We start from the raw sequence: 21,284 nt of genomic DNA, 5'->3' as shown, positions 1-21,284 counted from the left end.
TATGCCTACTCTCCGGTCGGCTTCTTTCATCTTCGTCTCCGTGTGTTTATATAAAGACACGCATACGTGTTTTGATGATTGCAAAAATCAACTTTTTTATCTTTTTCATATTTTTTATTTTATTTTTAAAAAGCTATTTGCTTGGAATTGTTCTGTGAGCTTTAATGGCGGATGATCCAGTGAAAGAAAAAACATTAGAGGAAACTTCTACATGGGCCGTCGCTGTGGTTTGCTTCGTCCTGCTTCTGATTTCGATCGTAATTGAGAAACTTATTCATAAAATTGGATCCGTACGCCTCTTAACCTCTTCTCCTTGATTCTCTGTTTCTTGCTCTGTTTCTGTGTTTGTTTAGTTCTTCTTCGTCCTCCCAATTAGTCAAAATTTGATGACACATAAATTAGATTAAAATGTAAATTATGTCTAAAGACTGCTAAAACCCAAAAGGGTTTATTACAAGTTTTTGTATTTGTGTCGGTTTCATAGTTTGCTCTGTTTCTGATTACTAAACCAAATCCATGCTCTGTTTTGACACTTCTTCCGACAGTGGTTTAAGAACAAGAACAAAAAAGCTTTATATGAAGCTCTTGAAAAAGTGAAAGCAGGTAAATTTTTATTATTAATTTTAAACTATATTGCAAAAAAAAGAAATATAGATTCATTTAATCTTTCTTTATTTTTTGGTTAGTTAAACATTAATAAAATGTTTTTTTTTTTTTTTTTGTAGAGCTTATGCTGATGGGATTCATATCACTACTGCTTACTATTGGACAAGGCTACATCTCAAATATTTGCATCCCTAAGAACATCGCAGCGTCCATGCACCCTTGTAGTCCATCCGAAGAGGCGAGAAAGTACGGTAAGAAAGATGTCCCAAAGGTGGAAGACGGAGAAAACGACGATGAAAACTCGCGTCGAAAGCTTCTCCAATTAGTCGATTCTTTCATTCCTCGAAGGAGTTTGGCTACTAAAGGTTATGATAAGTGTGCAGAGAAGGTAAAAAAACTCTTAATTCTTTGGTTATGTTTCTTTGTAAGAGCCACTAATGTAGACCGCTTTTTCGATTTTGACAATCGAGTTTGCTAAATTTTCTAGGGAAAAGTCGCTTTTGTATCGGCTTATGGCATGCATCAGCTTCATATATTCATCTTTGTTCTTGCGGTTTGTCATGTAATCTACTGCATTGTTACTTATGCTTTGGGCAAGACCAAGGTAAATTTTTTTTACATCAATCCTAACGTTTGAGATATTGTTTGGTTTCACTAAAAGATTGAATCTTTATCGTAGATGAGAAGGTGGAAGAGGTGGGAAGAGGAGACGAAGACAATCGAGTATCAGTATTCGCACGGTGAACTTATATAAACTTGGAATGACAAATCGATAAATTTGAAACTGAGTGTGAAGTTTGAACGAGGAATTTTTCGAATAATGTAGATCCCGAGAGGTTTAGGTTCGCGAGGGATACATCTTTCGGGCGTAGACATCTAAATTTCTGGAGCAGAACAACTATTACGTTGTGGATTGTATGTTTCTTCAGACAGTTCTTTAGATCTGTAACCAAAGTTGATTACTTAACACTGAGACATGGTTTCATCATGGTAAATATTAATCTTTTGATCTTAAAACGTTTCCATTGGATTTAAAAACTTACCTCTCAAGAAAAAAGATCATAATGCTTCTTCTTCTTTCATCTATTTCAGGCTCATTTGGCTCCTGGGAGTGATGCAAGATTCGATTTCCGAAAGTACATTCAGAGATCATTAGAGGAAGACTTCAAAACCATTGTCGAGATCAAGTATGGAAATAACAACGATTAATACAAACTCCATCAGTTCACTAACTAATTACGATTAATCTGATGTTGTAACTGCTTTATATCTTCAGTCCTGTGATCTGGTTCGTCGCCGTGCTATTCCTCTTGACCAACACAAACGGTACACTCATTTTCACAACCTCACTTCATCAATCTCTCTATAAATACCTTCAAGAATCCAAGACTAATATATTTATTTCCTCTGCTTTTCTCATGAACAGGATTGAATTCTTACCTCTGGTTACCATTCATTCCCTTCGTCGTAAGCAACAAACAAAAACCTTTAAAAGAAACCTATTTCTTTTGTTTCTGTTGTAACAAGAATGATTGTATGGACAAACTGCAGGTGATTCTTGTTGTTGGGACAAAACTTCAAGTGATAATAACAAAACTGGGACTTAGAATCCAAGAGAAAGGTGACGTAGTGAAAGGCACACCACTAGTTCAGCCTGGTGATCATTTCTTCTGGTTCGGTCGCCCACGTTTCATTCTCTTCCTCATTCACTTAGTTCTCTTCACGGTAAATACTTTCTGATTCTTCTCCTTACAACAACAACTCAAAAAAAGAATGTCTGAAAATAACCATACCTTATCATCGTCATTTGCAGAACGCGTTTCAACTAGCTTTCTTTGTCTGGAGTACGGTAAGCAAGCAGCTCTGCATAATCCGCGAACTTAACACGTAATATACCAATTCAATCATCATTTCATCCAAAAAACTATTTGCTTATCTATTCAGTATGAATTCAAACTCAAGAACTGTTTCCATGAAAGCAGTGTAGATGTCATCATCAGAATCTCAATCGGGTAAGTAAAAACATAAGCTTTTTAGAGAAACCATCCCTTGAAAAGGTATCAAAGTCCCAACCTTTTCTTGATCTTGCAGACTTATTGTCCAGATTCTTTGCAGCTACGTTACTCTTCCTCTTTACGCTCTAGTCACTCAGGTAAAAACACACATATACACATAAAGATTCTAACTTTCAGTTTCAATTTCAAAGATGACACACACACACACACACATAAAAATTGTAACTTTGCAATTTCTAAATCTTTGAATTTGATGAACTTTGGTGAAGATGGGTTCAAAGATGACACACACACATAAAGATCCTAACTTTCAATTTCAAAATCTGATCTTTTTTGAATTTGAGGAATCTTTGGTGAAGATGGGTTCAAAGATGACACAACACATAAAAATTGTAACTTTGCAATTTCAAAATCTGATTTTTATTTGATTCTTTCGGTGAAGATGGGTTCAAAGATGAAACCAACAGTGTTCAACGAGAGAGTAGCAACAGCATTAAAGAGTTGGCACCACACAGCAAAGAAACAGATGAAACATGGAAGGAGTTCAGAATCAACAACACCTTTCTCTAGCAGACCAACAACACCAACGCATGGTTCTTCTCCGATTCATCTCCTTCGCAACGGCCCTCACAAACGAAGCAGAAGCTTCGACGACGGCTTCGCGAACTCAATGTCTCCGAGGAGAAACTCCGATTTCGATTCGTGGGATCCTGAGTCTCAATCTCCACACCACGAAACTGCTGAGGCTTCGACGAATTCAATTTCGAATCATCGTTCTAGGTTTGGAGAAGAAGATTCTGAGAAAAAGCTTGTTGCTTCATCTGTTGAACTACCTCCTGGACCTGGTCACATTCGAACTCAGCAGCATGAGATAAGTAATATAAGCTTAAGGGATTTTTCGTTTAAGCGATGAAATTAAAATTGAATTATTATTATTATTATTAGTGATTGGTTAATTATGTTTTTATGTGAACAGTTCCTTGTACATCTTCATCATTATACAACTCTATACATATTGTTGTTGTTACAATTCTTTGAGAGTTTGTGAAGGATGTGATAGTGGATATATATAAAGCATGCAAGCTGTTTGATAAAATGCCTGAATGAGACTTGGTTTGTCCTCTGTCTTTGATTTGGGATCTTTTTGAGAGTATTGACAATGCGATTAGGATCTCTTGTTGTGAATGTACTCAAAATGTGGTTCTAGGAAAATTGCTAGACAGCTCTTTGACGGAATGTTGTTATGGACATGAGGTTTGGTTAATGGGGTAACTTTATGCCGGGAAAAGGGTGGAAAGCAAGATCATTGGTGCTTTGCATGCATTGTATCTCTGAATACCAGATACGTTGTTGTTGTATTCGGGTCAGACTATATGGAATGTAAGTGGTACAATTCTCATATTTTAAATGGAGAGCTGATGCCTAATCGTTCATCATAGTCATACACTTCTCTGAATTCAAGCGGAAGCCATTCAAAAACGCAATCGTTCATCATAGTCATATAATAATAGAAAGGAGACACCAGAAAGAAACGAAAACGCAAATATTTAAAACAAAAAAATGAAAACATCCGCATAAAGCCGTTCAAAGCTAGCATGAGTAGCCCATTTAATCAAACAACAACGGAAACAACATCGGCATAGAGCAAGGAACCAGACGAGTGGACACTAAGCACATGATCAAACCATTTAACCTTCCCCCAAATCTCATCTCCATCGCGTCTTTCGAGACTAATCTCAGCACACCAAATCCTACTAAAGTTCTTACCGGTCACACACTCTTCCCACAAAACCGCTATCTTCCCACCAAGATCCACCATTTTACAATACTCGCGGTCGCGTAAATCAGGCAACGTCCCTTCATCAACACTGTTCAACTCCTTCCATAATTTAACCTTAAAGTCAAACCATTTGAACAACCCCTTCTCCCAAATAAACAGGACCTTGTCTACCACGCAAGAGCTAGTGTCAAAGCAAGACCTATTGTCTATTGCACGATACAGATCCGTATCCACTCCTATACTGTACCATCTATCTTCTTCAAAATTGTAAACCACTGATGAATGCCCAAACATGTATAATTTTCCATCAAGGCCTAAGCTTTTGACTACACGTTCAGGTCCAAGATCATGATCTTCAAAGTATCGATACTCGATGCTTGGGTTCTTGATAGTGCCCCAAGTTTGAGTCTTTGGATCAAACACTTCCACCCAGTCCGACCAGATGCCGTCTTTACAGCCTCCTGCTACATATATCTTCCCATCAACTAAGCATACGGTGGACGAAGAGCTCCGGGCCACTCGCATTCCTGCAGCCTGACGCCACCTGTGACTCCTACAATCAAGGACAGCGACAGAAGAAGAATAGCGTGTCGATTTCCAGAATTTGTCTCTATAAGATTTAGCGCCGCTGATTTTGTAGATGTTAGAACCAACGGCTATGACACTCGACGATGCAGCAGGAAGCAAACTAATATTGGGAGACGGAACTTGGACAAGATCATAGCCACTTGACTTGTCGGCTACGTTTTTATTAGTTTCCCGGCAGAGAGTGAACCAATGTGTGATAGGGTCGGAAGGGAAGTTTATGCAAAGATAGAGACACTTCTCGGTACGGTTTAAGCGTGATCGGGTCTCGTAAAGCTCCGATGAAGCAAAAATGGATCGGAAAGTTTTGCAAACGAGGGAGAGTGTTGGATAGTACAATCTAGAGACGCGTGCAAAGCAGTTGAACAACAAGTCATTTGGAAGTGACATGATAGAGGTCTGTTCTTCTGACCGGAGACGGAGACGGCGGAGACGGCATTTTCTTCTTTCTTTTACGGAGTGGGTTCTCGTCCTTCAAGGCGGCTGAAGATCTGGCTTGGGACGACATCAGGGCAAAACTTAGTGAGAGTGAGATAAATTCACAGGAGAAGAATAAAATGAAGTTTTAGGGTTTCCCGTGATTCCAGAGTTATCGGACACGTGAGGTTTACGTTGTCAAAAAAACCAACCACTACTTAGGCCTTTAGGCCCAAACGTAGAGTGTTCATGATGGGCCCAACGGATTTAATTTTTAATTGAAGTGTATATGCAGGGCTGAAATAAAGAAAAGGTTTGGGGTTAATATCGAATATTAAAATTTCTTTAGGGGTTAATATGAAAAACTATCTACCAACCAGAGTATCACCGGAGTTACTTGTGTCGCTCTGAGAGAAAATGACAAAACCGGATCACCGGAAACACACGCTGTTCTAGACCGAACGTTCCCGTCAGAAAGTTCCTTCAGATTCCTTTAAATGCCGAATGGGTTGGATCTCTCCATCTACAGTCCTAAAACGGTAAAAATTTGTACTCTTATCGCTTGTGGTTTATGCACTGGAGATGTTCGATGAAATGCCTGAGTGAGAGTTACGGTTCCAAAGAGTTGGGGTGATGTTCTATAAGGCGTTTGGGTCTTGTGAATGCTTCCAGGGATTTGATAGAAGGGCTTATCAGGAATTGAGCTTTGAGGCTCCAGCAAACTCATGCGCTTGTTATGGTGTATGTGCCTATGCGGACCCATTGGGTTGTGTGTGACACAAGTTCCTCCAAAATGTAAATATTTTGAAGGATTTATACCAAAATATACTGAGAAGTTGTAAAGAAGAAATTGGACCGGTGGTTGTGTAAGGCGTACCCAACTAAACTGGAACCAGGATCTAATGGACGCAGTGCAATTTTCTGCAGGAGGAGAACTTCTTTTCAGTCGTCTTGCACAATCTGCACTAAGACTAGGTACAGCTTAAATAACACCAAAGAGCTTCTTTGTCATTTACAAATCTTCAACTCCATTGGTACTGTTATTTTCTGTAGCAGTATGATAATGTTTTAAAATTTGTAGCTTCATAAATTTCCGGTGTAATAAGTTCAAGAAAACCATTGCTGCTGGTATTGTGAGCCTTTCTCTATCTGTTCTACTGGGTTCTGCTGTGTTTGGTTTCATGAGATTCTGAGTGAAACATAATGGTAACACACTTATTATTCATTTCTTTGCTATAACGTAACAAGTACTAGATGTTAAGCACTAAATCGAATTCTAATTCAAATTTCAGCATCTATATATGTTTTAAGCATCAGAAGTAAATAATTCCACAACCGTGTTATAATATCCTAACCAGTTTGCTTAATTCTTGCAAATACCAACCATTAATCCTAAAAAGTTTTTCTTTTGCCATTGACACAGTCATTTCTTACAAAACACGAATATGTTTACACACGGTGTTACAATACGAAGAAGCCAATTGTAGCAAAGAGACAGGAAGATTTTAAGATACAAGAGACATACAACACACAAAGGATGATGATCACCTCAGTGGAACTTGAGGCTGGTCAAGACGTTGTTGTTGACAGGATCCGCCAAGTGATCAAGCAGGTTCTGGTAAGGCCCCACTCCGGTCACTAGTCCTTGGATAAAGTAACCGAGGATGGCTAGCATAGCTAGTCTACCGTTCTTGACCTCCTTAAGTTTCAACTCCTTCATTGACTTCTCATCTTTCCCAAACCCAAGAGGGTTAAAGAAAGGTCCACCGGGGTAAGATGGGTCACCTGAACCAGCCAAACCCTTCTCTAACCCCAAAAAGTACTGTTTCCCCATAGATCCTGGGTTGTACCAGTCCTGTAACCTCCGGTGCTCAGCAAAGCCCATCAAAGCCATCTCGAGAACAAAGAGTGTGTAATTGTCTGCCCAGTAGCTGTATGTCCCTGCAGGTGGAATCACACCGGTTTGGAACCAGGGAAGAGCAGTCTCTGCTGGAATCAGACCGGCCTTTCCTAGAATCTCAGGAGCAATAGCTCCAGCTGCACCCAACATGGCGAACCTTCCGTTGATGATCTCTCCGTATGCTAGCCATCTCGGCTCAATGAATCCTCCGGTACCCTCTGGGTCTGAAAGACCAAGTGGGTCGAATCCATAGTCACCAGGTAAGCTGCAAGAATCACAACATCCCCAGTTTTAAACATCGATCCTGAAGTTCTTAAACAAATCAAATACAACAGTTTCTTTAAGAATTACCTGCCATCCAAGTAAGTGAGACTTTGCGATGATGCAAACCACAATGGTCTGTTTGCTCCTTGCTGAAAAAACCAAGATTCACAAAAATCAGGATCAGATTGTTCAGTGCATTTGAGAAAGATAGAGAGACTGTCATGTACCTTGACAGGTGGAGTTGAAGCAGCCTTAACAAAAAAGGAGCTCTTCTTCTGTGAGGCAGAGGCAGCTGGTTTGGAGCCAAAGATCTGTCTAGCAGTCTGAACAGAGGAGGTAAGTGAAGAAGACACAAGTGCTTGTGCTGCCATTTTTTTTCTCTGTTCCTCAACGCTTCTCTTCTGTCACCAAGAGATGATGATGATGATGGTTCAGTTATGGTCTGAGGCAGAACTATTGTTAGGGTAGAAGAAACAAAGGTTTGAGAGTACTTGTGGCTTTGAAATAGCACAACTGGTTTTGCTTAGATTAGATTAGTATCTGCTTCACCAACTATATCTGTCCACGTGGCAATATAAGTTGGATAAGAGATTATGTTGTTGTGTTTTTTGCTTATCCGCCACACGAACACAAAAAATCTTTACATAGAATCCTATTGGATACAAAAAATATTGAGTTATTGGAAAAATTGGAATGGATATGTATTATACTGTTGTGATAAAAATATCAAATTAGGTAACGTAAGAAACTATTTGTTATGGAAATTGTAGAATTTGAAAGTCTTTTTACATAGAAACCGATTGGTTATATATATATATATATATATATATTTTTTTTTAATAACTAAACTAAAATGAATATAAAAAGAAAGTCAATCATAACAAAAGAAAAAAAAAAGTTTGTGAAGGACAAAAATTCATTATAAAACAACTTCTTTAAAAATGTATTTAAAATGAATATTGGTGAGAATATAAATGGTTACGTGGATGAAAAGAAAATTCCAAAAACCAAATAATTATGTTATTTTATTTTTAGATAACCTAATTTTGGAAATCTTCAAACACCTAAATAATTAAGTTTAATCAAAGAGTTTAATTAGTGTTTAGTAGTGATTTATCGACATATGAAAAGATAATGATGTATATGATCATGTGTGTTCCACATGTGTTTTGTTTTGCGACACACCATTGTTCAGTTCATATTTAAAGTTGGAGAATTTAGCAAAGGTTTGAAAGGAATGTCTTCGAACGATTCGGATCACGCACTGTATATGTGTATCTCTCACTTATTCTGGTCAATTGTGCGTAGTTGATTTTTGGGTACAAGGTTGGAGTTTTTGATTCAGACTATGAAAGGTAAAGGGGCTTCAAAATTTGTTTATTCCGTCAAATATATTGGATACTCCTTTGATCACGCACCATATGTGTTCGGTGAAATGCCTGAACGAAATTTGAGGCTTCAAAGCTACGCTCTTTTTACCTCTTGGCACTTTGGCAAATCAGATAAAACAGAGAATGTTGCACATATTAAAGGGTAAACGCTCCAGTTGTTTTTTTTTTTTTTTTTTTTTTTTTTATATATATAAAAAATTGGTCTTTGGTCCATATCTCATTTGAGGTCTTACATCTCAGTGTTTAAGCTTACACACGAGATGACGAATCTCATTTGCATCTTTTAAATTGATTCTGGTCAATTCTGCGTGGTTGATTGGGTAAAAGGTTTGGAGTTCTTGGTTCATACCTATTACGAAAGGTAAAGGGGTTTCAAAATTCTCATATTTTGATTGGTTCTCATAGTGTTGATGACTATCTTTCATTCGTTGTGTTGTGTCCCTTCACGAGTTTAAACAAAGACATGAAAGTCTGATTGTTGGGAGAGACTTTAAAGATTTTAAAATTAATTTAAAATCTTAAAAGCCAAAATTTTACCAATCATGCTTTCTTTGCTTTATTATTTTTAACAGCCATAAAAGTCTAACTGCCCATTTTTTAAGTTTGTATGTACAAATTTTTAAAGTCACAAATGTGAGGCTTTTTTGGCTGTAAAAAAATAAATAATAATAAATTGTAGTTAATTTTTCTCTTTCTTATTTTCCATGATGATTGAAACATTCTTTTTCAATCTATGTATAATATATCACAAATATATTATACTTCACTAAAAATAGAATTTTTATTTCTGTTATTTTGAGATCTATTTTTCATATTTTTTTTTGCATCAACAACCATTATACACATAATCAATTATGTCATATCTTTATATTAATTTGTTGAAAATATTTATCTATTCATTTTTATGAATTTTTGTATTTTTAAAAAAAAAATTCATTATATTGCCACATAAATTTATTTTTAGCATAACTTATATTTTTATGAAAAACATACAATAAAAGTAACAGTCATGTTAAAGTCACAATTAACCTGCTGTTACCAACCAGAGATGTTTCAATATGAGGTTTTGCACGGTTGATTACTTTATTCGGTAGGTTGGAATTTTAAGATTCAATTATTTTGGTCCAACTGGTAAGCACAAGTATTAAAGATTAGTTTAACAAGGTTTTAAGAACGTTAATAACATAAATTAATGCAGAATCTTGAAAGATGGGCGCAGCTGTGGTCAACATTGTTTAGATTAAGTAGTTGATTTTGTTTTCTGGATTATTTCACTAGCAGACATGTTCTGTTATTCCACTAATCTGAAGAAGATTGTTTCTTGGGAGTGCACGGGATGACGAGGTTTGCTTGTTTGCTCCTCTTTACCATGCTCTTGTTTACCATGCTTCTAAGTTTTAGCTATGCAGGGATAACCACAGAGAGTCCCTTGTCAATAGGACAACAAACTCTCAGCTCCTCTAATGGTGTTTATGAATTGAGCTCTCTGGCCTGCTTCCTCAAGTTTTTTCTTCTAGCCAATAAAAACAATTCACTCTCAAGTCTCTTATGCTGATACTCGTCGCTCAATTCTATCCCCGTATCGTCTGGATCTGCTTCCTGCTTGGCTATCAACTCAACTTCCGCCTTATATCCGTTTGGTGTTCCACGGTGACGAGTCATTGGGTCCTTCAACCTACTTCACTGGTCCTCGACCTGTGGGGTTTCTTCAACCGGTTCCAATGTGTATGTGGTCTCACAACTTATGTTAAATTTGAGGGAGAAGCACTTAAGCCCAGATTTTGGGAGTTGGATTCCGCCATCCTTCCATGAGTAGTATCTCGGTCTCGATTTTGGGGGTATTACTATTAGAGTCATGCACTGCAAGTGTTCGGTAAAATGCTTGAACGAGATTTAACATAGTCTACAGTTTAAGAACTTGTTGATGTGAAGTGAAGTGTCAATCTGGTTAACATTTTAAACTGTGTTGTAAGATTAAATACAACAACTTCAGAAACCAATAAGAAGGATTTGATTGATTAATTAATATCCTCATCACTGGATTTATTCATGTAATCACCTGAGTGTGGATGTTTATCTTTTTCAGATTCTGGACTCAAAGAGGTGGTAAGGACATGGAAACTACACAATATTTCAATCGGCTGTGATTCTTCAAGTCAGGCTAAAAATTCTCATCTTTTTGTTTAATGTATCTTTTTGACCGGTTCAAATGTTCTATGTTTCAAATGTTGATTGGGTGAAAACTAAAGTTTGGACCTCTTCGTGGAAATTACACAAGTCTTGAAATTTCTTTGGTATTGTTAGATAAAGTTTCAGGTAGGACGGAGTTTAAAGATAGCAATGTCACGTTTCAATATAGGAACCTGAAAGGCAACTCTAATTGCCCCATTTGGTATTTTTAGTTGGTTCCAATAACTTTATAAAACCACTGTTTTTGCAGAGGAATTGCAGCTTTGAATCAGTCAATATGTGAAGACTCTATATTGCTGACCTTATTTATGCTCATCTCTTGTGGTCAACATTGCTTATCTGTCCCAGAGTACAGTTCTTACAAGTCCCTGAGTTTTGCTTGTCCTGGTTTACTTTCTCACCTTCACCTCTTAAACTAATGCTGAAAAATCTGACTGACTCATATTTTCATCGCATGTCTATCTTCATTGGTTCTAGGGTCAACTTAAATGGTTGATTGGGGTTAAAAGGTTAAACTCCTCCGTTGAAAACTGGCAAACATAAAAATCAAAATTATTATTATTGTTATTATTATAGAAGGTATAAGTTAATTGTGAATGAAGTAATGGAGAATTTGGAAACATAACTGTGGTGTGGTCAACATTGTTTTTAGGCGCTTTATTATAGTCCTCACAAGTCCCTGACTTTGGTTTAGTGACCTACTTTCTTGTTAACTAAAGAATACATTGTTTGTTAAATTTATCTGAAGAAGATAGTTCTTGGAGACACATGGGGAAGAAGAGGACCGTGTTCTTTGCTTATTTACTCTTCTTTACCATCCTTTTAAGTTTTACTAATGCAGGAATAACGACAGAAAGTCCTTTGTCAGTAGGACAAACTCTCAGCTCCTCTAATGGAGTTTATGAATTGGGGTTCTTCAGTCCTAATAATTCGCAAAATCAGTATGTCGGAATATGGTTCAAGGGCATCATTCCGCAGGTGGTTGTGTGGGTGGCAAATAGAGAAAAGCCTGTTACAGACTCCACTGCAAATCTCGCTATCAGCAGCAATGGAAGCCTTGTGTTATCTAATGGCAAACATGACGTTGTGTGGTCAACGGGAGAAGTTTTTGCATCGAACGGCTGTCGTGCAGAGCTTAGAGACAACGGAAATCTAGTTGTCATAGAAAATGTTTCAGGAAAAACTGTATGGGAAAGCTTTGAGCATCTTGGTGATACTCTGCTCCCTTTCTCGGCCCTCATGTATAATCTCGCCAGCGGTGAGAAGCGGGTGTTGAGTTCTTGGAAAAGTTCCACCAATCCATCGCCTGGCGAATTTGTAGGTCAGATTACACCACAAGTGCCATCACAGTTGCTTATTACGAGAGGCCTGTCACCTTACTATAGAACCGGTCCATGGGCTAAAACAAGGTTCACAGGTATACCGCTAATGGATGACACATACACAAGTCCATTCAACCTTCAGCATGATGCAAATGGTTCAGGATTCTTTACTTATGTTGATAGAAACTTCAAACTTTCACGTATAGTCTTAACATCAGAGGGATCAATGAAGAGGTTTCGGCATAATGGAACAGATTGGGAATTAAGTTACAAGGCTCCAGCCAATTCATGCGATCTTTACGGTGTATGTGGACCATTTGGGTTGTGTGTTATGTCAGTACCTTTAAAGTGTCAATGCTTTAAAGGCTTTGTTCCTCATTCCACTGAGGAGTGGGAAAGAGGAAACTGGAGTGGTGGTTGTGTGAGGCGTACTGAACTATATTGTCAAGGAAGATTTACTGGAAAAGATGTAAACGTTTTCCATCCTGTTGCCAACATAAAGCTTCCAGACTTTTACGAATACGCAAGTTCTGTGGATGCAGAAGAATGCTACCAAAGTTGCCTGCACAATTGTTCCTGCTTGGCTTTTGCTTATATCCATGGAATAGGGTGCTTATTGTGGAACCAGGATCTCATGGACGCAGTGAAATTTTCTGCAGGAGGTGAAATTCTTTCCATTCGCCTTGCACGTTCAGAACTAGGTATGGCTTAATGATAACACGAAAGAGCTACTTAATCAATTTTACATTTTTATCTTCAACTCCATTAATAGTGTTCTATTTGGTAGCAGCATGGCTTATTCTTTAATTGGTTTTTGTTATTTTGTATCAGGTGTGAATAAGTTCAAGAAAACCATTGTTGCTAGTGTTTTGAGCTTTTCTCTTTTTGTGATATTGGCTTCTGCTGCGTTTGGTTTCTGGAGATACAGAGTGAAACATAATGGTACACACTGACGATCTTTCTATCCCTCCATCGTTTGTTGTTGTTTGTTTATCTATTTGCTTGCCAACAAAACGATTGTAGGGTGTAATATATCGACAACTAAAAATCGAAAAACAGATTTTTTCACAATGAAAACCTACACTAAATCGATGCACTCAGTTATGTTTTTACATTCAGCATGTGTTCTTTTTGGTTATCTTGGTTTTGGCTTGTTTCAAAATATCTGAATATGCTTCAAAAGATGTTCAGCACTAACACACGAATTCTTGCTCAAATTTCAGCTCATATATCAAAGCATGCATGGAGGAATGATCTGACACTACAAGATGTCTCAGGTTTAGTGTTCTATGACATAAATACCATTCAAAATGCCACCAATAATTTCAGTCTATCAAACAAACTCGGACAAGGTGGATTTGGTTCGGTTTACAAGGTCAGAAACCTTTACATCGTCTTTGTTCTTCTCATTTCTCTATTTTCTTGAGATGACATGTGCAACATGTTTCAGGGAAAAATGCAAGATGGGAAAGAAATCGCAGTAAAACGGCTTTCTAGCAGCTCTGGACAGGGCAAGGAGGAATTCATGAATGAAATAGTACTCATCTCAAAACTCCAACATAGAAACTTAGTCCGGGTTTTGGGATGCTGCATCGAAGGAGAAGAGAAGCTACTGATTTATGAGTTTATGTTGAACAAAAGCCTAGATACTTTTATCTTTGGTGAGTCACTTCTGGCACGTCTATTTAGCAGCTTTTTCTCTCAATGTGGAACTTCTTATCTGATTTCTTCTACACGGTATTGTTGCTTAGATACAAGAAGAAGGCTCGAGCTTGATTGGCCAAAGAGATTTGAAATCATTCAAGGTATTGCCCGTGGACTTCTCTATCTCCATCGTGACTCACGCCTCAAGGTAATTCACCGAGACCTGAAGGTCAGCAACATTCTTCTGGACGAGAGAATGAATCCCAAGATATCAGATTTTGGATTGGCTCGTATGTATCAGGGAACCCAATATCAGGACAATACTCGCAGGGTTGTAGGAACTCTGTAAGAGCCTGTCTTTAATAACATGCTTGACAAGATTCATTCATTGTCATGTTAGTCAAATATTAAACTGGGTGATATGATACTATTTGATTTTTGAACAGAGGATACATGTCTCCTGAGTATGCATGGACTGGAGTATTCTCTGAGAAATCAGACATCTATAGCTTTGGAGTTCTACTGTTAGAAATCATCAGCGGGGAGAAGATCTCACGGTTCAGCTATGGTGAAGAAGGAAAAACACTTCTTGCATATGTAAGTTAATTCTTAAGGTTTTGGTACAATTACAAGTATTTTTAAAGAGGTTCTTTTTCTGATACTCTTGAGATATGAAACTAAAAAAAAACAGGCATGGGAATCTTGGTGTCAAACCAAAGGAGTTGATCTTTTGGACCAAAGTGTTGCTAATACATGTCACCCGTCTGAAGTTGAAAGGTGCGTCCAGATTGGGCTGCTCTGTGTTCAACACCAACCTTCAGACAGACCCAACACACTTGAGTTGCTGTCTATGCTCTCCACAACATCTGTTCTTCCATCACCAAAACAACCCACATTTGCATTGCACCCCAGAGATAATGAATCCGTGTCTAAGGATTTGACCACTGTCAATGACATGACCCAATCTGTGATCCTTGGGCGTTAAGAAACGATGCAATCAACAATTTGTTGAAGTGATCAACTTTTTCATTTATTAATTATTCAAACTTACTTCATATAAGTTATTATGCTTAAAAATTAGTCGTATCTGTATTGATGAGAGTTTGAGTACTACTCTGTAGCGTAGACTCCCAGAGTATTGGTTAAACGTGTTGGGTATGCAACCTTTCGTCTTCTCTCTGGTGACAGTGAGACACGCCAATGTTGTTTGAGTTGGGTTTGGGGACAGTAGGGTCGAACCTCTGAACGTTTTGGGTATGCATTGGTGTGTTCGTTGAAATGTCTGAACGAGATTTAACATGAGACTATTCATAGTCTGCAGTTTAAGAAAATTTAAACTGTGTTGACATATGATCTAAGATGTTTATCTTTCGCAGGTTCTGGACTGAAAGAGCTGGAAACGACATGGAAACTACACAATCTGAGGTCAACTGACATGTGATTAATTGGGTAACGTATTGGATTCTTTAACAGTCTTGAAAATTCTCATCTTTTTGATTGATGCAGAGTTTAGGTGCCTATCTTTGACTGGTTTTGGGCCAAAAGCTAACATGAAAATTACAATGTTACTATGTGAGATCAATGTTGATTGGACATCTTCGTTGAAAGTCCACAAAGTATTGAGTTTTTTTTTTTTTTTTTTTTTTTTTTTTTTTTTATTGGCTGACTTTGTTTTGTTTGTTTTCTTAAAGTCGTGTTGAAGAATCTGATTGACTCATATTCTCGTCATCTGACTGATTGCAGAGTGTAGATTTGTTTTTGTGACTTAGGTTCTTGTTAACTTAAGAATATAGTTTTTTCTTAAGGACTCAACGAGAATCATGCTCATAAACTGTTCGGTAAAATGCCTGAAAGAGGTGTTAGGTTTCAAAGCTGATTAGATCATCTGGGTGTCTGCACCCTGCAATATCAGATAAAGTAGCGGATTATGTATATAGCAAATGGGTACCAAATAAAGATCTGATTACAGCTCTAGTCCTGGTTCAAGAGAGCTGTTTTTGGTACCAAAGAAAGATCTGATTACTGAACGTTTATGTACCATTCACAGGTTCTGGAGCTGGGCAAGGACACGTTACCAACACATCATTTTAAGCACAGGTCAAGCTGAAAAAATCTCATCTTTTGTATTGATGCAGAATATAGATGCCTACCTTTGACTGGTTCTCGGTGAAAATGAGTAAATGACAATTCTTTCAAGTGTTAAATATTCAACGTTGGTATGTGAGGCCAAGAAAAAAGTTTGGACTTTTATTTTTCGTTTTTGTCAACAAGAAGGTTTGACTTCTAGGTGATTTGTTATGTATTACTAAGTTTTCTGGAACATCAATGCAGTCTGGTCAACATTGTCTATATGTTGCTTGAGAATAGTTTAACAAGTCTCTTGTTCACATGTTCGTTCCTTAAATTGATTGCAAGAAAATATTTCTTGTGGATACAAACAAACACATATGGGAGCTAAGAAGATCATGTTCTTTGTTTTTTTGCTCTTGTTTATAACCTTTTTAAGTTTTAGCTATGCAGAGATAACCAAAGAGCGTCCTTTGTCAATAGGACAAACTCTCAGCTCCCCTAATGGAGTGTATGAATTGGGGTTCTTTAGTCCTAATAACTCTCAGAATCAGTATGTTGGCATCTGGTTCAAGGGCATCATTCCTCAGGTGGTTGTGTGGGTGGCTAATAGAGAAAAACCTGTTACAGACTCCACTGCAAATCTCTCAGTCAGCAGCAATGGAAGTCTTCTGTTACTTAGCGGCAAACATGGCGTTGTGTGGTCCATGGGAGAAATCTCTGCAACTAATGGGTCTCGTGCAGAGCTTACAGACAACGGAAATCTAGTTGTCATAGACAATGTTTCTGGAAGAACTCTATGGGAAAGCTTTGAGTATCTTGGTGATACTATGCTCCCTTTCTCAACCTTGATGTATAATCTCACCACAGGTGAGAAACGGGTGTTAACTTCTTGGAAAAGTGAAAACGATCCTTCGCCTGGTGACTTTGTGGTTCAGATTACAACGCAAGTACCATCACAGGTGCTCATTATGAGAGGCTCAGATCCTTATTGGAGAAGCGGTCCATGGGCTAAAACAAGGTTCACCGGTATACCGCTAATGGATAATTCATATACAAGTCCATTCGGAGTTCAGCAGGATACAAACGGGTCTGCATCCTTCACTTATCTAGAAACAAACTCCAGACGTTCAAGGATAATGATAACACCAGAGGGCTTACTGAAGATTTATCAGCAGAGTGAGACTGACTGGGAGTTAGATTTTGAAGCTCCAGACGATGATTGTGAAAGGTACGGTGTGTGTGGACCTTTTGGTTTTTGTGTTGAGTCAGTACCTCCGAAGTGTAATTGCTTCAAAGGGTTTGTACCAAAATCCTCTGAGGAGTGGAGAAGAGGAAATTGGACTAATGGTTGTAAGAGGCGTACCGAACTACATTGTCAAGGAAACTCTACTGGAAAGGATGCAAACGGTTTCCATACTGTTCCCAACATAAAGCTTCCAGACTTGTATGAATTTGAAACTTTTTTGGACGCTGAAGAATGCCAGCAAAGTTGCCTCCAGAATTGTTCTTGCTTGGCTTTTGCTTATATCAATGGAATAGGGTGCTTAATGTGGAACCAAGACCTAATAGACACTGTGCAGTTATCTCCAGGAGGAGAAATTATTTCCATTCGTCTTGCACGTTCTGAACTAGGTATGGCTTAAAAGATAACAGGAAAGAGCTCTATCTTCCACTCCAATGATACTGTTCTCTTTAGTAGCAGCGTGGCGTAATGTTTATTTTTCTTTTCGTCTTATAAACCTCAGTTGGAAATGAGCGTAACAAGATCATTACTGCTAGTATTGTGAGCCTTTCTCTTTTTGTGATAATGGCTTCTGCTGCGTTTGGTTTCTGGAGATACAGAGTGAAACAAAATGGTAACGTATTGATGACTTCGTTATCTCTATATTGATCCCTTGTTGTTTATTTACAGTATTCAATTTCTTGCTAATGGTAACACACTGATGACCTTATTATCCATTCTTGATACTCTTGTTTCAGCTAATATATCAAAAGATGCTGCTTCCCAAGATACATGGAGGAATGATCTGAAACCACAAGATGTCCCAGGTTTAAATTTCTTTGAGATAAATGCCATTCAAACTGCCACCAATAATTTCAGTCTCACAAATAAACTCGGACAAGGTGGATTTGGCCCGGTTTATAAGGTCAGAGAATTTTTAACCTCTGTGCTGTGCTCTTTTCTATTCTTTGATTATTCTCTCCAGATGACCTTCTGCAATCTGTTTCAGGGAAAGCTGCAAGATGGTAAAGAAATTGCTGTAAAACGGCTTTCTAGCAGCTCCGGTCAGGGCAAAGAAGAGTTCATGAATGAAATAGTACTCATCTCAAAACTACAACATAAAAACTTAGTTCGGATTTTGGGATGTTGCATTGAAGGAGAAGAGAAGCTCTTAATTTATGAGTTCATGTTGAACAAAAGCCTTGATACTTTTCTCTTTGGTGAGTCCTTACTGTCAGCAGCTTTTTGTCTACGTGGAACTGTCTTATCTGATTGTTTTTTACGCTGTATTGTTTGCTTAGATTCAAGAAAAAAGCTTGAGATTGACTGGCCAAAGAGATTTGATATCATTCAAGGTATTGCTCGTGGAATTCACTACCTCCACCGTGACTCACACCTCAAGGTAATTCACCGAGATCTGAAAGTTAGCAACATTCTTCTGGACGAGAAGATGAATCCAAAGATATCAGATTTTGGATTGGCTCGGATGTATCAGGGAACTGAATATCAGGACAATACTCGCAGGGTTGTAGGAACTCTGTAAGACTCTCTAATTTCAAAAACATGCTTAACCAGATTCATAGTTGTAATCATATATTAATCTTGGGTGAAACTATTTAATGTTTTCACAGAGGATATATGGCTCCTGAGTATGCATGGACTGGGATGTTTCTCTGAGAGGTCAGACATCTACAGCTTCGGAGTTCTGCTATTGGAAATCATCAGCGGAGAGAAGATCTCAAGGTTCAGCTATGGCGAAGAAGGAAAAAATCTTATGGCATATGTAAGTTAGACTTCAGGTTTTCACACACTTGCGGTTTCTTGCTTTTATATTTTTAAAGATCTGAAACTGAACAACAGGCGTGGGAATCTTGGTGTGGAACTGGAGGAGTTGATCTTCTTGATCAAGCACTTGCTGATTCATGTCACCCGGTAGAAGTTGAGAGATGTGTTCAGATAGGTTTGCTCTGTGTCCAACACCAAACTGCAGACAGACCCAATACACTTGAGTTGCTGTCTATGCTCACCACAACATCAGATCTTCCACCACCAAAACAACCCACATTTGTAGTGAACACAATGGATGAAGAATCACCGTCTAAGAGGTTGATCACTGTCAATGAGATAACACAGTCTGTAATCCTAGGACGGTGAGAAATCATGTGATGTTAAAAGACTATTTCATTAAGTAAATAGAGAAAATTACTATGGCTAAAACTTCCATCATTCTAGAAACACTAATCAGATAATAGATTCTTCATTTCATCTTCCATGTAAGCCAAAATCGAATTCTTCACATCCAAGTTTTTCTCCTCCAACATCCGAACTTCGTTTTCTAGAAACTCCTTCTCTGAAACTAAACTCCTTAATTCAGTGTCTTCACTATCACTCTGAAATCCAAAACACATCTTCACAAACTCTTCCCTGTTGTACCAAAAACTCCCATATCAATGCTTATTAAATCTAAATATATAGACAAAATCAAGAACAATGCAATCGATGTTTCACCGCTTCTCTGTTAGCCTTGTAATCAGCTCACTGTGCTCAGTTCTCAGGCGAGAAATCTCATCCTCCAATAGCTTCACATGGTTTCTTGAATCGGCTTTTTAAAGAACAAAACATAATGTGAGAATTAAAAAAAAAAAAAAAAAAAAAAACAAAACTCAAATCAATAGGAAAATTTCAGGAAACCTGTAACGGAGATTAAACCGCTGATCTCGAACTGAGAAGCGAGGAACGATCTAGTAAGCTCAGCTTCCTTGAGAGAAAGATTCGATTCCATCTCAGAACAAGCTCCGATCTGTGATTCGATCTCTCTCGTCACCACAATGTTTGCTTCGATCTCCCGATTGACCTGTTTCATTCAATCACAGCTCAAAATTAAGCAAAAAGACGAGAAACCAAACCAGTGAAGAAGAAGATGAAGGGGAAGAGTGAAAACCTGATCAAGCATTTCCTTGAAAATGGAGATTTGACATAGAATCGCACCTGAATCCTCCATCTCCTCTCTCGGCTCTCAGCTCTCAGCTCTCAGATCTGTATCGCTTCCGCTTCTTTTCAAAATTCAAAATCAAAGTCAGTTAAGAGAGTTAGGGGAAAATAAATATCTTACTGGGTCTTTTGGGCTTTTAATTAAAATCAGCCCAGTTAGACCCAGATTTAGTCGGAGTTGGATTTTACTGGATCTCAAGCATTAATACGAACCGACTCAGATTCAGTTTGGTTCGGTCTGTACTTTCCGGTTCAGATTCTAGTCTTGTATAATTTGACTGTTGAAGTAGTCTTCTCTCTCTCTACTGGCGCACACACACACACAGTTACACACCATTGTTGACTGTTGAATTTTTCGGGTTATTTTGTACAATCAAAAACAGTTGAACTCTCAGATGTCTGGAGTTGCAAATTGTTCATATATGTAGATTGGGGCATCAGGATCCAGCGGCGTTACTGGAGCTCTGAACGTTTTTGATTATGCATTACAACTGTTCGGTGAAATGCCTCAACGAGATTTGTGATAGCCTCCAGTGTTCAACAAAGCTGTTCCGATGAATCCCGTGAAATTTTAGTCTGAAGTCAGTCAATCAAAGCATTCAGACTTGTCAAAATTTCTCATTTTTTAGAAAGTGGTGCATACTGGGTAGGTGCCAATCTTTCACTGGTTCTTAGCCCAATGAGCTAATAAGGACATGAACATGACTATGTTTGCGTATTTGAATGGGTATAAAGTTGGACTTTTTTGTTGAAATTACGTAACCATTTGACAAATTAGTAATGTAGAATTTTGGAACATAAAGTGCGGTTGATTTGAGTCATCATTGTTTATAGTTGCGGTTGATTTGAGTCATCATTGATAATAGTTTCCACAAGTCCCTGAGTTT

At 38.0% G+C, this 21,284-nt stretch overlaps 4 protein-coding genes, 1 long non-coding RNA gene and 2 pseudogenes across 14 annotated transcripts; 3 read left to right on the top strand and 4 right to left on the bottom strand.

Annotated features, from left to right (window-relative positions):
• Nucleotides 1–54: 54 nt before the first annotated feature.
• On the top strand, nucleotides 55–3,717 carry LOC104752809 (MLO-like protein 6). 4 transcript variants are annotated; one of them, XM_087493033.1, is made up of 14 exons: nucleotides 55–290; nucleotides 546–603; nucleotides 726–994; nucleotides 1,094–1,210; nucleotides 1,286–1,346; nucleotides 1,433–1,596; nucleotides 1,699–1,793; nucleotides 1,883–1,932; nucleotides 2,033–2,073; nucleotides 2,158–2,331; nucleotides 2,420–2,493; nucleotides 2,589–2,618; nucleotides 2,698–2,758; nucleotides 2,891–3,717. In XM_087493033.1, exons 1-14 carry the CDS (start codon nucleotides 165–167, stop codon nucleotides 3,047–3,049), a joined length of 1,479 nt encoding a protein of 492 aa, XP_087349159.1. In that variant the 5' UTR covers nucleotides 55–164; the 3' UTR covers nucleotides 3,050–3,717. The 4 variants fall into 4 exon arrangements, with proteins under 4 accessions (XP_087349159.1, XP_010473363.1, XP_087349158.1 ...); XM_010475061.3 differs by having other exon boundaries at nucleotides 58–290; nucleotides 2,420–2,455; nucleotides 2,551–2,618; XM_087493032.1 differs by having other exon boundaries at nucleotides 63–290; nucleotides 3,064–3,717.
• On the bottom strand, nucleotides 2,517–3,484 carry LOC147926092 (uncharacterized). The gene is made up of 2 exons (XR_015585111.1): nucleotides 3,182–3,484; nucleotides 2,517–2,746 (listed from the first exon to the last, which is right to left on the bottom strand). It is a non-coding gene; the product is annotated as an uncharacterized LOC147926092 (long non-coding RNA).
• Nucleotides 3,718–4,205: 488 nt separating the features above from the next.
• Nucleotides 4,206–5,494, bottom strand: LOC104754114 (putative F-box/kelch-repeat protein At1g61540; annotated as a pseudogene).
• Nucleotides 5,495–6,789: 1,295 nt separating this feature from the next.
• Nucleotides 6,790–8,033, bottom strand: LOC104752808 (photosystem I chlorophyll a/b-binding protein 3-1, chloroplastic-like). The gene is made up of 3 exons (XM_010475059.3): nucleotides 7,795–8,033; nucleotides 7,655–7,716; nucleotides 6,790–7,568 (listed from the first exon to the last, which is right to left on the bottom strand). Exons 1-3 carry the CDS (start codon nucleotides 7,936–7,938, stop codon nucleotides 6,953–6,955), a joined length of 822 nt encoding a protein of 273 aa, XP_010473361.1. The 5' UTR covers nucleotides 7,939–8,033; the 3' UTR covers nucleotides 6,790–6,952.
• A 2,100-nt stretch (nucleotides 8,034–10,133) lies between these two features.
• On the top strand, nucleotides 10,134–15,174 carry LOC104752800 (G-type lectin S-receptor-like serine/threonine-protein kinase At1g61490). 6 transcript variants are annotated; one of them, XM_087493025.1, is made up of 11 exons: nucleotides 10,134–10,302; nucleotides 10,368–10,831; nucleotides 11,045–11,113; nucleotides 11,399–11,535; nucleotides 11,990–13,171; nucleotides 13,302–13,412; nucleotides 13,694–13,845; nucleotides 13,921–14,131; nucleotides 14,222–14,459; nucleotides 14,561–14,711; nucleotides 14,806–15,174. In XM_087493025.1, the coding sequence occupies exons 4-11, from the start codon at nucleotides 11,457–11,459 to the stop codon at nucleotides 15,097–15,099; spliced, it is 2,418 nt and encodes an 805-aa protein (XP_087349151.1). In that variant the 5' UTR covers nucleotides 10,134–10,302; nucleotides 10,368–10,831; nucleotides 11,045–11,113; nucleotides 11,399–11,456; the 3' UTR covers nucleotides 15,100–15,174. The 6 variants fall into 6 exon arrangements, with proteins under 6 accessions (XP_087349151.1, XP_087349153.1, XP_087349152.1 ...); XM_087493027.1 differs by having other exon boundaries at nucleotides 10,163–10,302; nucleotides 10,368–10,683; XM_087493026.1 differs by lacking the exon at nucleotides 10,134–10,302 and having other exon boundaries at nucleotides 10,328–10,831.
• Nucleotides 15,175–15,531: 357 nt separating this feature from the next.
• Nucleotides 15,532–19,623, top strand: LOC104752801 (G-type lectin S-receptor-like serine/threonine-protein kinase At1g61480; annotated as a pseudogene). The gene is made up of 9 exons (XR_015585107.1): nucleotides 15,532–15,730; nucleotides 16,162–16,211; nucleotides 16,627–17,816; nucleotides 17,930–18,040; nucleotides 18,165–18,331; nucleotides 18,416–18,626; nucleotides 18,708–18,945; nucleotides 19,038–19,189; nucleotides 19,267–19,623. The product of XR_015585107.1 is annotated as a G-type lectin S-receptor-like serine/threonine-protein kinase At1g61480 (transcript).
• Nucleotides 19,570–20,478, bottom strand: LOC104752803 (uncharacterized). The gene is made up of 4 exons (XM_010475054.2): nucleotides 20,348–20,478; nucleotides 20,098–20,260; nucleotides 19,915–20,008; nucleotides 19,570–19,830 (listed from the first exon to the last, which is right to left on the bottom strand). Exons 1-4 carry the CDS (start codon nucleotides 20,405–20,407, stop codon nucleotides 19,644–19,646), a joined length of 504 nt encoding a protein of 167 aa, XP_010473356.1. The 5' UTR covers nucleotides 20,408–20,478; the 3' UTR covers nucleotides 19,570–19,643.
• Between the last annotated feature and the right edge of the window lie 806 nt (nucleotides 20,479–21,284).

The sequence above is a fragment of the Camelina sativa genome, chromosome 16 (assembly GCF_030686135.1).
Source record: "Camelina sativa cultivar CO46 ecotype springtype chromosome 16, ASM3068613v1".
Classification (NCBI taxonomy): domain Eukaryota; kingdom Viridiplantae; phylum Streptophyta; class Magnoliopsida; order Brassicales; family Brassicaceae; genus Camelina; species Camelina sativa.
This window is presented reverse-complemented; position numbering and strand designations above follow the sequence as displayed.

Coding starts and splice junctions, on each gene's coding strand:
- LOC104752809 (XM_087493032.1), top strand. CDS start 165: ATGGCGGATGATCCAGTGAAAGAAAAAACATTAGAGGAAACTTCTACA. Junction 2,494..2,588: donor ATAATCCGCGAACTTAACAC/GTAATATACCAA, acceptor CCATGAAAGCAG/TGTAGATGTCATCATCAGAA. Junction 2,759..3,063: donor TTTACGCTCTAGTCACTCAG/GTAAAAACACAC, acceptor CTTTCGGTGAAG/ATGGGTTCAAAGATGAAACC.
- LOC104752808 (XM_010475059.3), bottom strand. CDS start 7,938: ATGGCAGCACAAGCACTTGTGTCTTCTTCACTTACCTCCTCTGTTCAG. Junction 7,717..7,794: donor CTTCAACTCCACCTGTCAAG/GTACATGACAGT, acceptor TGGTTTTTTCAG/CAAGGAGCAAACAGACCATT. Junction 7,569..7,654: donor CTCACTTACTTGGATGGCAG/GTAATTCTTAAA, acceptor TGATTCTTGCAG/CTTACCTGGTGACTATGGAT.
- LOC104752800 (XM_087493024.1), top strand. CDS start 11,917: ATGGGGAAGAAGAGGACCGTGTTCTTTGCTTATTTACTCTTCTTTACC. Junction 13,172..13,301: donor CCTTGCACGTTCAGAACTAG/GTATGGCTTAAT, acceptor ATTTTGTATCAG/GTGTGAATAAGTTCAAGAAA. Junction 13,413..13,693: donor ATACAGAGTGAAACATAATG/GTACACACTGAC, acceptor CTCAAATTTCAG/CTCATATATCAAAGCATGCA.
- LOC104752803 (XM_010475054.2), bottom strand. CDS start 20,407: ATGGAGGATTCAGGTGCGATTCTATGTCAAATCTCCATTTTCAAGGAA. Junction 20,009..20,097: donor CGGTTTAATCTCCGTTACAG/GTTTCCTGAAAT, acceptor TTCTTTAAAAAG/CCGATTCAAGAAACCATGTG. Junction 19,831..19,914: donor ACAAGGCTAACAGAGAAGCG/GTGAAACATCGA, acceptor TTGGTACAACAG/GGAAGAGTTTGTGAAGATGT.